Here is a 13,957-nt window from a genome sequence, read left to right as displayed (position 1 = left end):
TATATGAGAGAGGGGGGTGTGAGTTGGGAGCAGGGCAGTGAAATGGCGGGGGACAGGGCGACTTGGAGGCGATTTGTTTGTGGCCACCCCAAACGGGATTGAGGCGTCTGGCAATAGATAGATAGATGTTCCGATTTTTAACAATGATTTTAAAGGACCGACTTTTAAAGGTTCTTGTGGGTTCTTTTATGTCTCAACTTTTTTCTCCGGAGAAGGGTGTTTCTCAGGGGAGTGTATTAAGTATTACATTGTTTGCAGCTGCCATTAATGGCATCATGTCTGCAGTTCCTGTAAATGTTAGGGAGTCTTTATTTGTAGATGACTTATGTCTTGTACTATACCTCTACTACAGTGGTTGAGGCATGTCACCACATGCAGAATGCCATTAATTCTGTTTTTCAGTGGACCTCAAACCATGGTTTCAAGTTCTCTACAACGAAGACTACGGCCGTCTGGTTGACAAGGAGTCATAAACTCTAGCAAGTACCCAACTTGTTTCTTGATGGGTCTTTGTTGATTTTCCAAGAGAAAGTGAAGCTCTTGGGAGTCTGCTTGGATTCCAAGTTGACTTTCAGAGACCATATTGATCAGTTAGTAATGAAAGTTAAAAAAGACTTTAATCTGTTAAAATGTATTTTGTCCTTTGACTGGGATGCAGACCGAACTACACTGCTTCTACTATATGGATGCTTGTGTCATTCTAAATTGGATTATGCCTGCCAAGTGTATGGCTCTGCAGCCAAATCTCACTTGGACAGGTTGTCTGTCATTCAAAACGTGGGTCTTCACATCTGCACGGGTGCATTTATGACTTCTCCTGTTGAATCCTTGCACGTAGATGCGGAAGTGTTACCTCTAGACCTTAGACGAGAGGAGGTGACCTTACGCTACTTGGTCAGGGTAAAGTCTAATCCGTCTAATCCAAATTATAGACGTGTCACTGCTCCTGCAGCAGGGTGGAGTAGACTGTAGCACCAGTCGAGCAGGGCAGTACTCCCGAGGTGGATGGAAAGCTGATGACAGGGAGTGCTGGAGCTCCCGTTTCATCAGCCCTCAGGACTAGTTCCTGACCATCCTCCTTTGCTGAACTTTTTCAGTGTCTCAGTTACACAGAGAGTAGGCAAGCATGCTCTCCAGTATAAATTTCTCTAACTATCTACACCAAACTACATGCACAGTACACACTACACTTCCTATTCAAAATTCATTTAAAATGGCGTCTCTTCACCAAGCCTCGGAGTCCCCAGGGGGGTGGACCATAAATGCCCCCACCATCCGCCCCTCTCCCGGTTACGACTCGAGGTGCCTGGAACCACTGTCTGACTCTCTTCTTCTTCATTTCTGCAACATTCGCGGCCTTTCCTCTAACTTTCGCTCTGTTGAGCACCACCTCTCCTCCTCTAAACCTCACCTTCTCTTTCTAACGGAGATTCAGCTGTCTGAGGCAACTGACAGCAAACCCTTTTCTGTATCCACCTACTTTCTCTATACTCATTTCAAAGCCAAAGGTGGCTGTTGTGTATATATACGCAACGACTTATCTTGCTCTCGTGTTCCTGAACTCGATTCTTTTGAATTCTCTACACTCTGGCTTCGGCTTTCCTGTCATTCTCTGACTAAATATATCTGTGCTGTTTACTTATCCCCTAATTCTACTGACTATCAAAAATTCATCGACTATCTTACTTCTACGATGGAACACATTCTATCCATTTCTCCTATCTCTGAAATCTCCATTCTAGGAGATTTCAATGTTCACCACCACCTTTGGCTCTCCTCTCCTTTCACGGATCCACCTGGTGAACAAGCCTACATCTTTTCTATCCGTAATGACCTAGAGCAGCTTGTACAGCACCCTACCCATATCCCTGACCGCCTTGGAGAGAGCCCCAACATACTTGACCTCTTCCTCACAACTAATCCTTCTGCTTACACTGTTAATCTTTTCTCTCCGTTGGGCTCCTCCGATCACAGCCTTATTACCTTAACCTGTCCTATCACTCCGGTACGGCCTGTGGACCCTCCTGGGAAACGTCGTCTGTGGCATTTTGGAGCCGCGGACTGGGAGGCCCTCAGGCAGTACTTCTTTGATTTTCCCTGGAATGATTATTGCTTCCATGGCCGTGAGCCATCTGAGTGTGCCTTGCGCATTATGGAGGTTATTCTCTCGGGCATGGAAGCATACATTCCATTCTCATATCCTTTGACTAACGCAAGAAAGCCTTGGTTTAATCACGCTTGTTCTAATGCTGTCCGCAACAAGGAGAGGGCCTACAAAAGGTACCGGAGCCAACCCACCCCTGAATCACATCATCTTTACATTTCTGCCCGGAATCGTGCTAAGTCTGTTCTTCGCTCTACTAAAAATAATTTCATCCGTACCCCTCGGGGTAGGGGGGTTTTTCAAGAATACTCCCTCAGTATCCCTGCTTGTCGTAAAAGGCGACTAAAAGGGTTGGCGGAGGGTTAGTGCCCCTCCCCGGAAAACAACTAACTAAAAAAACAAACAAGAAGCCTCGGACAAGGACTGACCAAACGTTGACGACCCAGGACCGGACAAAGGACTTGGTAATGTGTACATGGAATGTAAGAGGAGCGAATGATGAAGTGAAAGAGAGAGAGATTGTCCAGGTGCTTGAGGATGCGAAAGTGGATGTATGTGGAATAACTGAAACAAAATGGAGAGGAGAAAGTGTGAGAGAATGAGAGTATGGATGGGGTATATGTGCAGGAGTAGATGAGAATGAGAGGGCAAAGGAAGGAGTGTGTATAGTTGTGAGTAAAAGATGGAAGAAGAGCATAAGACAGTATGGATCAGTTGGGTCAAGGATTGTGTGGGTAAAGTTGAAAGTTGGAATACAAATGTGGGCGATTGTGTGTGTGTATGCGCCAACGCAAGATCGTGCTAGAAGAGTGAGAGAAGAGTTCTGGACAAATGTGGAAGTGTGCATGGAAAAGTTTGGAAGGAATGAGAGAGTGTTTTTGATTGGTGATATGAATGGTAAAGTTGGTAATGTGAAGGTGGATGGAATAGTTGGTGAGTGGGGTGTGCCTGCTGAGATAGATGAGAATGGGAGTGCGTTAGTGGACATTTGTGCTGGGAGGGGGTTGGTAATAGCCAATACTCTCTTCAGGCATAAAATGATCCACAGGTATACATGGCGAGTGATGAGAAGGGGGGTGGTGAACTGAATGAAAGGAAGGCAATGATTGATTATGTGTGTGTGGATGAAAGGATGCGAAGATGTGTAAAGGATGCAAGAGTGTATAGAGGTTGGGGGAGTGGACTTTCTGACCACTACTTGGTCATGGCCAGAATTAGGATGCAAGTAAGATGGAGGAATAGAAGAAGGGAAAGACGAGAGGAAGGAGTAGTTGCAAGGAGAGTGGAAAGGTTAGAAGAGGATGAGAAAAAGGCAGAGTATAAGAGAGAAGTGGAGGAACGATTGGGCAAATATGAATTGGAGCAGATGGGAGACGTGGAAGGTGTGTGTAAGATATTTACAGAAGAAATATGTGCAGCATGTGATGTGGTGTGTGGAAGGAAGAGAAGACGGAGGGGGGTGCAAGGAACAGCGTGGTGGACTGAAGAGGTGAAACAGGCTGTGGCACAAAAGAAGAAAGCATACAATGAATGGATGAGAAATAGGGGCGTGGAAGAAGTTGAGAGGCGGAAAAGAGAGTTATATGTGGAAAGGAAGAGAGAGGTGAAAAGATTAGTAAGAGAGAGTAAGAAGAGAGTGGATGAGGAATTTGGAAGGAATTTGAGTGTAAAGTGGAGGGACTGTAAGAAAATGTTCTGGAGAGAAGTGAAAAGAGTAAGACAGGGTGGAAGTGAAGTTAGCAGGGGAGTGAAAGATAAAAATGGTAGATTACTAGTGGAGAAGGGAGAAAAAGTGAGCAGATGGAGAGAACACTTTAAGGAATTGTTGAACGTAGAGGATGGAAGTAATGCGAGTATAAGTGGCTGGGGAATGGCTGGGAGAAGGAGGGAGGTGAGAAGACAGGAAGAAATCAGTAGGATAGAAGTTGTGGAAGCAATGAAGAAAGTTAAATCGGGGAAAGCACCAGGAATTGATGGAGTGTGTGGTGAAATGCTGAAGCATGGGGGAGAGATAGTAGTAGAATGGATGTGGAAGATGTGCAGATTGGCCTGGGAGGAAGGTAGAGTCCCGGAGGATTGGAAGTCAGGTATAATTATTCCCTTGTACAAAGGAAAAGGGGAAAAAGAAGTGTGTGGTAATCATAGGGGCATCTGTCTTCTTAGTATAATAGGAAAAGTGTATGGTAGGATACATATAGACAGAGTTAGAGAAAGAACAGAGAAATTAGTTGGAGAAGAACAGGGAGGCTTTAGGAAGGGAAGAGGTTGTGTAGATCAGATATTCATTCTTAGATCTTTAGTGGAAAAGTTTCTAGAGAAGGGAAAGAAGTTGTATGCGGCTTTCATGGATTTGGAGAAAGCATATGACAGGGTGGATAGACAAGGATTGTGGAAAGTGTTAAGAATATATGGAGTAGATGGGAAGTTGTTGAATGCTGTGAAGAGTATGTACGATGGTGCGAAGGCTGCGGTGCGTGTGGATGGTGAACTAAGTGAATTTTTCTCTTTGAAAGTTGGTTTGAAACAGGGATGTGTCATGTCTCCATGGTTGTTCAATCTGTACATGGATGGGGTAATAAAAGAGGTACAAGGTAGGGTAGTGGATGTTGGAGTGGCCCTGGTGAGAGAGGATAGTGTTTGGAAACTCCCTGTACTGTTGTTTGCAGATGATACTGTGTTGTTGAGTGAAGACGAAGGGGAGCTGCAAGGCTTGGTGGAAGAGTTTGAGAGAGTGTGTAAGAAACGGAACCTAAAGGTGAATGTAGGGAAGAGTAAAGTGATGGTCTTTGAGAGAGGTGAAGTCAGTGAATGTACAGCGAGGTTGGATGGTGAGGAATTGGAAAATGTGAGTACGTTTAAGTATTTGGGTAGTGTGATGAGTAAGGATGGAGGTTTGGAGGGTGAAGTGCTTGAAAGGGTACAGCAGGGAAGAAAGGTTGCTGGTTCCTTGAAAGCAGTGATAAGAAACAGGGAAGTGAGCATGGAAGTAAAAAAGTTACTACATGACAGTATTGTGATACCAACTCCAACATACGGAAGTGAAGCTTGGACATTGTTGGAAGGACACAAGTCAAGAGTGAGAGCAGTGGAAATGAGTTATTTAAGAGGAGCCTGTGGAGTCACGTGGAGAGACAGGCTGACGAATGAGGATATAAAGGAGTGTTGTGGTGTGGATGTGGATGTGATAGGAAGCGTTGTGAGGAACACACTGAGGTGGTTTGGCCATGTGGAGAGGATGGAGGGTGAAAGACTGACGAAGAGAGTGTATGTGAGTAAGGTGGAGGGTGGAAGAGGGAGGAGGAGACCGAGGATGAGATGGAGGGATGGGGTGGAGAGGTATATGAGAGAGGGGGGTGTGAGTTGGGAGCAGGGCAGTGAAATGGCGGGGGACAGGGCGACTTGGAGGCGATTTGTTTGTGGCCACCCCAAACGGGATTGAGGCGTCTGGCAATAGATAGATAGATAGACTAAATGCTCTCAACTCTCCAACTCGAATTCTTCCCGCTCCTTCTGGCACCTTGCCAAAAATCTTTCTAACAACTTTACCTCATCATCCTTCCCTCCTCTTTTCTACTGTGATGGTTCTGTAGCTATTTCTTCTACTGATAAAGCAGATCTCTTCGCACAGACTTTCTCCTCCAATTCCACCTTAGACGATTCTGGTGCTGTTCCTCCATCTCTTCCCCCCTCTGACTTCCTCATGGCTGACATTAAAATTTCTTCAGTTGATGTATTTTCTCTCATTACTGGCCTCAGTACTAACAAGGCATATGGGCCTGATGGGGTCCCTCCTGTTGTTCTCAAGAACTGTGCTTCTGTGCTTACACCCTGCCCAGGCAAACTCTTTCGCCTTTGTCTGCCAACTTGTACCTTTCCTTCTTGCTGGAAGTTTGCTCTCATTCAGCCAGTCCCAAAGAAGGGTGACCGCTCCCAACCCTCCAACTATCGTCCAATTGCTTTAACATCCTGTATTTCAAAAGTTTTCGAGTCAGTTCTCAATAGAAAAATTTTAAGGCATCTTTCCTGTCACAACCTTCTTTCCGATCGTCAGTATGGGTTCCGTCAGGGACGCTCCACTGGCGATCTTCTCACCTACCTTTCAGACTCCTGGTCATCCTCCTTTTGGGACTTTGGCGAAAGCTTTGCCAATGCACTTGACATCTCAAAGGCTTTCGATCGAGTCTGGCATAAATCTTTAATTTCCAAACTGCCCTCCTACGGTTTCTATCCTTCTATCTGTGCCTTCATCGCTAGCTTCCTTTCTGGTCGTTCTATAGCCTCTGTTGTAGACGGCCATCGTCCTTCTCCTAGATCTATCAACAGTGGTGTTCCTCAGGGCTCTGTCCTATCACCTACTCTCTTCCTTTTATTCATCAGTGATCTTCTAAGCTGTACATCTAACCCTATCGACTCATACGCTGATGACTCCACCCTTCACCTTTCCATTCAGTTCCCGCAACGCCCATCTCAACAGTTACTTCAACAAACAAGGGATGAGGCTATGGCACACCTAATGTCTGACTTGGCTCGTATCTCTAACTGGGGCAAAAATAATATGGTTGTTTTTAATGCATGTAAGACTCAGTTCTTACACCTATTAACCCAACAAAATCTTCCACAGGTATACCCACTAATGTTTAATAATATTCAGCTTAATCCTGCATCATCCTTGAACATGCTTGGGGTTTCATTTACTCGGGACTTATTTTGGAAAGATCATATTACATCTCTTGTAAAATCTGCTTCCAAGAGATTGGGTGTGCTAAGCCGACTCCGCTCTTTCTTTACCCCTGCACAATTATTGACTCTATACAGGGGTTTTATCCGCCCCTGTGTGGAGTACAACTCTCATGTGTGGGGAGGCTCCCCACATACAGCTCTTCTCAATAGGGTGGAGTCAAAGGCTTTTCGTCTCATTAACTCTCCTCCTCTTACTGACTCCCTTCAACCTCTGTCTCTTCGCCGCACTGTTGCATCTTTATCTCTTTTCTGTCACTACTTTAATGGTCACTGCTTCTCTGAACTGTCTGCTTGCATTCCTCCACCTCTACGACGGGCGCGTAGCACCCGTCTGGCAGCAAACTCTCATCCCTTTTCTGTCCAACTCTCTAATGCAAGAGTTAACCGTTACTCCCAGTCTTTCATTTATGCAACAGGTCAGCTCTGGAACTGTCTCCCTCTGTCTGTATTTCCTGCTGCCTACGATCTCCAGTCTTTCAAACTCAGTGTGTCCAGGCATCTCAAAATGATCAGATCTTGAATTTGGCTCTCTATTGTATTTTGTTTTTCTCTTGGAGGGAACTGTGACTGCAGGCTCATGGCCTTTGGTTCCTTCTTCCTCGCATAAAAAAAAAAGGGGGGGGGGTACGTTGGAGGCCATAGATCCTCCATTCCGCCAGAAGTACGTCTGGCTAATGAGATGGTGGCAGTTGGTATATCACTGAAGCAGTTGCCCATGTCGACCTAGCTTGCACTCCACCATGAAGTTGGTTAGACCTTCTGTGTGTCCCATTATCCTGTTAAAGAGTAATAGTCTTCCGGTTCAGTTGGCTACTTCGTTCCGTCAACATCTGGCTGAAGTTCATTCAGATGAGGAGACCATTTTTACAGATGGATCTAAAACTGGTGAGACAGTTGGTTGTGCCTTTCATGTGGATGGCCACATGGGTGTATATAGGCTACCCAGTACATGCTCTGTCTTCACGGCAGAGTTGTATGCTATCCGTAGTGCATTAGCACATGTGTTTTACCATGGACATAAAAGTAAGTATGTGGTATGTACTGACTCTCAGAGTGCCATTGCCTCTGTGAAGAGTTTTGCCCCTACTCATCCTGTAGTCCTGGAAATTCAGTATTGGTTGACCTGTCTGGCAGCTCTTTATAAGTACAGTATATCCGGTTTGCTGGGTGCCAGAATGAGCTTGTAGATTGAGCTGCAAAACAGGCATGTAATTTAAGTGCGTGTGAGCCAGATAGTATTCCCCCCCTGCGACTTTAAGCCAAAACTTCGAGCATATATTCGATCAAAGTGGCAGTCATTGTGGCCATCCCTGGTGACTAATGCAAAGTTAAGGTCTATTCGTACATCAGTTGCTCCTTGGTCATCTGCTAATCACCCTGACCGGAGGACTGGTATCGTGATGAGTCATTTGAGGATTGGGCATACATATACTGTATTACTCATAAGTTTTTGTTAACCACCGGCGAAGGGCGAGTGCCCCCAATTTGCCAAACTTGTCAGGTGCCTCAATCTGAGGCATATTTTGGCAGATTGTGCTGGGTTTGCCCATGAGCATAGGCTCTGTGGTTTGGAATGGGTGCCTTTTAGAACACTACTTGGCAATGATGCACCAGTAAAGAAACTAGTCGAGTTTCAGAAATCAGTTGGCCTGTTTCATTTAATGTAATTATTACAGTCTAGTCAGCTCCTTATATTTGAGGGTAGTTTGTTAACTTTGAACCTTGAGAGCTGGAGGGCTAATCTTGTGAGACAGTCTTCCAGGTTTTCTGGGTTCATCTTTTTTTCTACACTTATACTGTTGACGACGCTGAATAGCCTTGCAGCTGCAGTGCCAGGCACTGCTGTGCCAAACCCCTTATAAATCAGTCAATCAATCAATCACCCCACCAATTTGCCCATCCATCTGACCCGTTGTAGCTAATAATGGCATGGTTATAGAAGTAAAAAACATGACAGTTGGCTACCATGTTTCCACCATGTTAACTTGAATGTTTCTAATTAGTTCTAATCATGGCCATCAGGGGCACCACTTTAGTATATATAATGTACAAATCTTAATTCACAGTTGCTATTCCTCACCCTGCCTTATGTTGGGAAAGGAGGTCTGGATGATGATGATGATGAAAAAAGTTACACATGTTTGTGCTGTATAGAGAAATCTGTATGCATCCACCCTCAATATCCTTAGAGGACAGACAGACAACCTTTCTCTTTTATATATATATATATATATATATAGGAATATATACAGACTTGTGTCTCTGGACTGTAGGGTTTAAGAATGAGGAAGAAAGATGGAATGACCATGGAACAATGAGTGTTTTTAAGCTATACATTGTACTTTTTTAGTTGTATGTTTGTAATTTTGGTCTTTGATCTTCCATAGAATGTGTTGAAGCACATAGGTCTGTCTGTGATGGGTGTTGATGGTAAACTCATCCGACGCATCAAGACTTTCATCCTTAGGTGCCATGCCTGCTACAAGACCACTTCTCTCATGACTAAGGTAAATGTGGAGTCCTGGAACCAAATATTTTGATTATCTATTTAATGATGGTTCTCATAATTATCTTTGATGCCGTGCTTCCTTCTTGGAATCTGGTAATGGGGGATGGCCATAACAATTGCTTCCAGGCGATAATTGTATTGATTTCATATTGACAGGTCATGATCTCTTATTTTCTGTATTAAACTCCAGGGGAATGGTTATAGCTAGAATGTGTTAGAAAATTTAATTCACACACACACACACACACACACACACACACACACACACACACACACACACACACACACACACACACACACACACACACACACACACACACACACACACACACACACACACACACACACACACACACAACACACACACACACACAGGTAGGTGGGGGCACTCATCATCCACTCACTCGATGTAGTGCTCCTTTGTGTGTCTGCCCTTTCCTCTCTTCCATCCTTCCTCTTCTGTCTCTCTTTCCTTCATTCTTTCCTCTTCCTTCTGCCTACAGGTGACTTTACACTCCCTCTTCTGTCTTTCCTTCATTCTTTCCTCTTTCTTCTGCCCACAGGTGACTTTAGACTCCCTCTTCTGTCTTTCTTTCCTTCATTCTTTCCTCTTCCTTCTGCCTATGGGTGACTCAATTCTGAGTGACAAGCCAAATGGTTTTCTGTATGCCAGCCAAATGGTTTTCTGTATGCCAGGAAACCATTTACTGTACTATGCTGGGTGATAACCATATATCCAAATTATGGCATCTAGTGGTTTAGTGAATAATTAAGGCACTCCATTTGGATTGAGCTGGTGCAGGTGTATATCCAAGGGGTGGTTGGGGCTCATGGCTGTAGTCTTAAACAGTGGGCAGGCGTTCACCTTGCCCTCTCTGTGTCTTTTGGTAATCTTAACGCACGAAAGGGAGAGCGTTCCCCAGCAAACAGGAGAGGATTACCCTAGTGTATTGGAATTGGCGGGGGGTCTCATAGCACCCCTTCGTATGCCCCTTCATCATATAGCAGCCTTGTGCAAAGAAAACTATGTAGAATCTGAAGAACCCTATGGTGTGTGTGATGGGAAATTTTAAATTAATGATAAAAACATTGTGTAAAGAAAAAATTATGTATTTAATTTTATTATCGTTTTAAAAGACTTTGCCTCTTCTTCGGGGATGGTTAATTTACGACGAGACGAAAACAAAGATGAGATACTGTATCCACTCTGTTTTAATTTTCACTATTTATACTAAGCTGTTTATCAGATATGGGGTATGATACTTTTGTAATTAGTTTTATTAGTTCATGAAGTTATTCGTACAGTAAAGAATGGCCGAGTACTGCCTAAATAGACGAGTCGTGTACAGCCAGTTAGTTTGAATTACGAAGTCACCTTTTTGTGTTCAGTAAACTTTTACAAGTCTGCATTGGTTTGTTTTGGCTTTGCAATATATTTTTCTGGTTTATTTTGGTGTGACTTCAACGAATTCGACCTTTATTTTCGGTGTTCGTCATTGGTTTTTAAATTAACCCTCCCCTCCAAGTGTGTTGGGGATCTGGTGGGATTTCAGGGTTCTGGGTGGAAAAAATGGCAAAAACAGGCATTTGGGGCAGAAATATATTCAAATTCGGTATGACCAGCCAAGGCGTATTCGTAGGGTTATATACTGACCGCATGAAACCCTTTGATCCTATGTCTGACACCAAATTTTTCCTACAGTATAGGTTCTCCAAAGCCTGTATGCCTACTCTTATAAAGAGTATTCAAGAACAAATGCCAGTCTTTAATAATAAAAGAGGTAAAAATTGCCAGCATTAAGAGATTATATTGTATGCCTATCCTAGAAATGGTCATATGCTTTTTTTTTACTTCTAAGATTTTAAATTTTAAAATAAATCGGTGTTACCAACTGTTTGCCATGCCTATCCACACGAAGGGGTGCACTCTCATGCTTTCAAGATTACCACTTACATTGAAGGTGTGAGCTTCCACCTCAAGCGAGGTGCAGGAAGGGTAACCCTTGCCCTCAGTTTCAAGACTATGGGCATTATTGCTTACATAATGCCACTCAGGGATGAGTGAGGCTGGTCACTCTCATCTTAAATGTCAGGACCAATTTGCCTTGTCCGAGGCTCCTACGTTCCTCATGTGGCAACGTAGGATTGGATGATGGATGGATATATATATAAATATATATATATATATATATATATATATATGTATGTATGTATGTATATACAGTATACATATACAGTAAGACCTCACTGTAACGGATTAATTGGGGCCCAAGCCATTCCAAAAAAAGCGAAATTCTGATAGAAGCGACATCTGAAATTCCCCGTTAATTTGGACTTTTTCCAATGTATCAAACATTAGTCCGCATTGCACCAATGGTTTTTAAACTGTTTTCACAACCACTGCAGTACTGTACTGTGTTATACCTTCACTACATTAATCAAATGGTATAATAAACATAATAATACTGTACTGTACACTGATAAATACAGTGGAAGCTCGATTATCCAGGCTTGGATTATCCAGCTTTCGGTATATCCGGGCCGTGACTGAATGGTTCAGTGGTACAGTAATTCATAGAATTATCCGTACGATAGCTCCGGTTTAAACAGGAAGCATCCAGTTGCTAGGGAGAGAGGCATGGATAAACCAGAGAGAGTCTGCTCACCTTGCCCCCACCCACACCTGCTCACAACTCAATCACAAGGGTGGTAGGGTGGAGTTTGGTGAGGCAACTGATACTCCTGACCTAGCCTAACCTTGCTTAACTACTTGATAATTTAACCTAATTTAACCTAACCTGACCTAACCTGGGCTCCAGTTGGGAAATTGAGAAACTAAATCCACTTTTGTGTACGATAAATTTCTTCCATTATGCCCGAAGCAGTCGTAGGTACGGCTTAAAGAACGTGATAAAAGAGAAAATCTTTCAGCAAAAGGTAATTTTCTACCCTCAAAATAGAAAAACACAGAAAACAAACTGGAGGAATATGAAGTGAATAAGTGAAGTCTTTAGGCTGTACGCTTAGACGAAAAGTAATGGGTTTCCTAGTTTTAGGGAACGAAATGAAACAAGAATGTCTGCTAATCAGAAAAAAAAAAAAAAAAATTACTCATCTCATGTATTCTCGTAAGTTAGCATTCAGTTCTGCATTCTTCATTAGATATCGCGCTTCCCAACACATTTCGGACCGACAGAGCATAGTTATTTCTTCCTCTTACATTTACTGTTCATTCTTTTGTTCGTTCTTAAGTGTACTGTATGTGTGAAAGAGAGTATTAATACAAACAATAATGCATTCCATTAACCCCATCACAGCTGTCAGCCTCGAACAATGCTTTACTGTACCGGTGTCAGGGATGTTGGGTTAGGGAGAGCTATAAAAAACTGCGAACAATTATGGGAAGGGAACAAAGGTCACTGGTATGTTTTCACGACCCTCCTCTACCATCTCAAACAGTCAGGCGGCCTGCCACTTTGTCTCAGATGTTTTCGCCGATATGTTTAAATGCTAATGTAACATGCACGCTAATTATGAGTAAGTTTCTTCCATTATGCCGGAAACAATCGTAGCTAAGGCTTAAGGAACGTTATGATAATAAGAGAGGAAATCTTTCAGCCAAACGTAGTTTACCACCCACAAAATAGGCAGAAAAATACAGAAAACAAACTGGAGCAATATGAACTGAATTGGTAAGGTTATTAGACTGTATGCTTGGACGAAAATTTATGAGTTTCACAATTATAGGCGACGAAATGGAACAATTATGTTTACTAATAAGAAAAAACGCATTCATCTCACTTGTTCTCGTAAGGTGGCATTCAGTTCCACATTCTTTGTTCGATGTCGCTTCCCAACACATTTCGGACCGACAGAGCATACAGTTATCTCTGCTCCTTTCAGTTAAGTGTTCATTTATTGCACATTCTTTTGTTTGTTCGTGTATTTGTGAAAGAGAGAGTATTGATACAAACAATAATGTATTCCATTAACTCCTTCATGGCTGCCAGCCTTGAACAATAATTTACTGTACAGGTGTCAGTAACGTTGAGTTAAGGAGAGCCATAAAAACTGCGAACAATTATGGGAAGGGAACGAAGGTCACTGGTATGTTTACATGACCCTACTCTACCATCCCAAACAGCTATGGTCCGTCTATTTTACGAAGAGCGTTTGGGCGTTGTCCCTCTTGGGGAGTCCCCGTCCCACAGTGTTACCATACTTTATACTGGGCAACTTAATCGGATTAGAAACTAGGCGTTAATGACAACTCTCCCTCCCAGCACACCACTCTCTCTCCTCTCTCTCTCTCTCTGCATATAGAAACTGCATTTTTTATAGATTTATTTCTATAAAAAGTCTATACACTTTTATGAATTTTTAGAATTTGAGGAAAAGCCTCCAGACTGACTGTCTGTGTGGCTTGTTGCATTCTTATTCCTTCCCTTTCTCCATGACCTTTCCCTCTACTCTCTGTTTCTGTCTGTCTGTCTGTCTCTCTCTCTCTCTCTCTCTCTCTCTCTCTCTCTCTCTAACATTGTTTTTTATTATGACTGATTTTCTCCTTAAAGTGTGAGGTTTATTTGTAGTTTATAATTTTGATT

General features: G+C 43.1%; 1 protein-coding gene across 1 annotated transcript in view; it reads left to right on the top strand.

Moving 5' to 3' along the window:
- The window catches only part of LOC145413992 (RNA-binding protein NOB1), a 175,004-nt gene that overhangs the window by 113,587 nt on the left and 47,460 nt on the right, over positions 1 to 13,957 (top strand). Inside the window, exon 6 of the mRNA XM_080283564.1 lies at positions 9,232 to 9,351. Within this exon, the coding sequence (XP_080139690.1) occupies positions 9,232 to 9,351 (120 nt within the window). The remainder of the gene's footprint in view (positions 1 to 9,231; positions 9,352 to 13,957) is intronic.

Source organism: Coenobita brevimanus, chromosome 98 (assembly GCF_032717465.1).
Source record: "Coenobita brevimanus isolate Jiangsu-jjx chromosome 98, ASM3271746v2, whole genome shotgun sequence".
Taxonomy (NCBI): Eukaryota; Metazoa; Arthropoda; class Malacostraca; order Decapoda; family Coenobitidae; genus Coenobita; species Coenobita brevimanus.
Note: the sequence above shows the minus strand (reverse complement) of the source record. Positions and strands in the feature narration are given on the sequence as shown.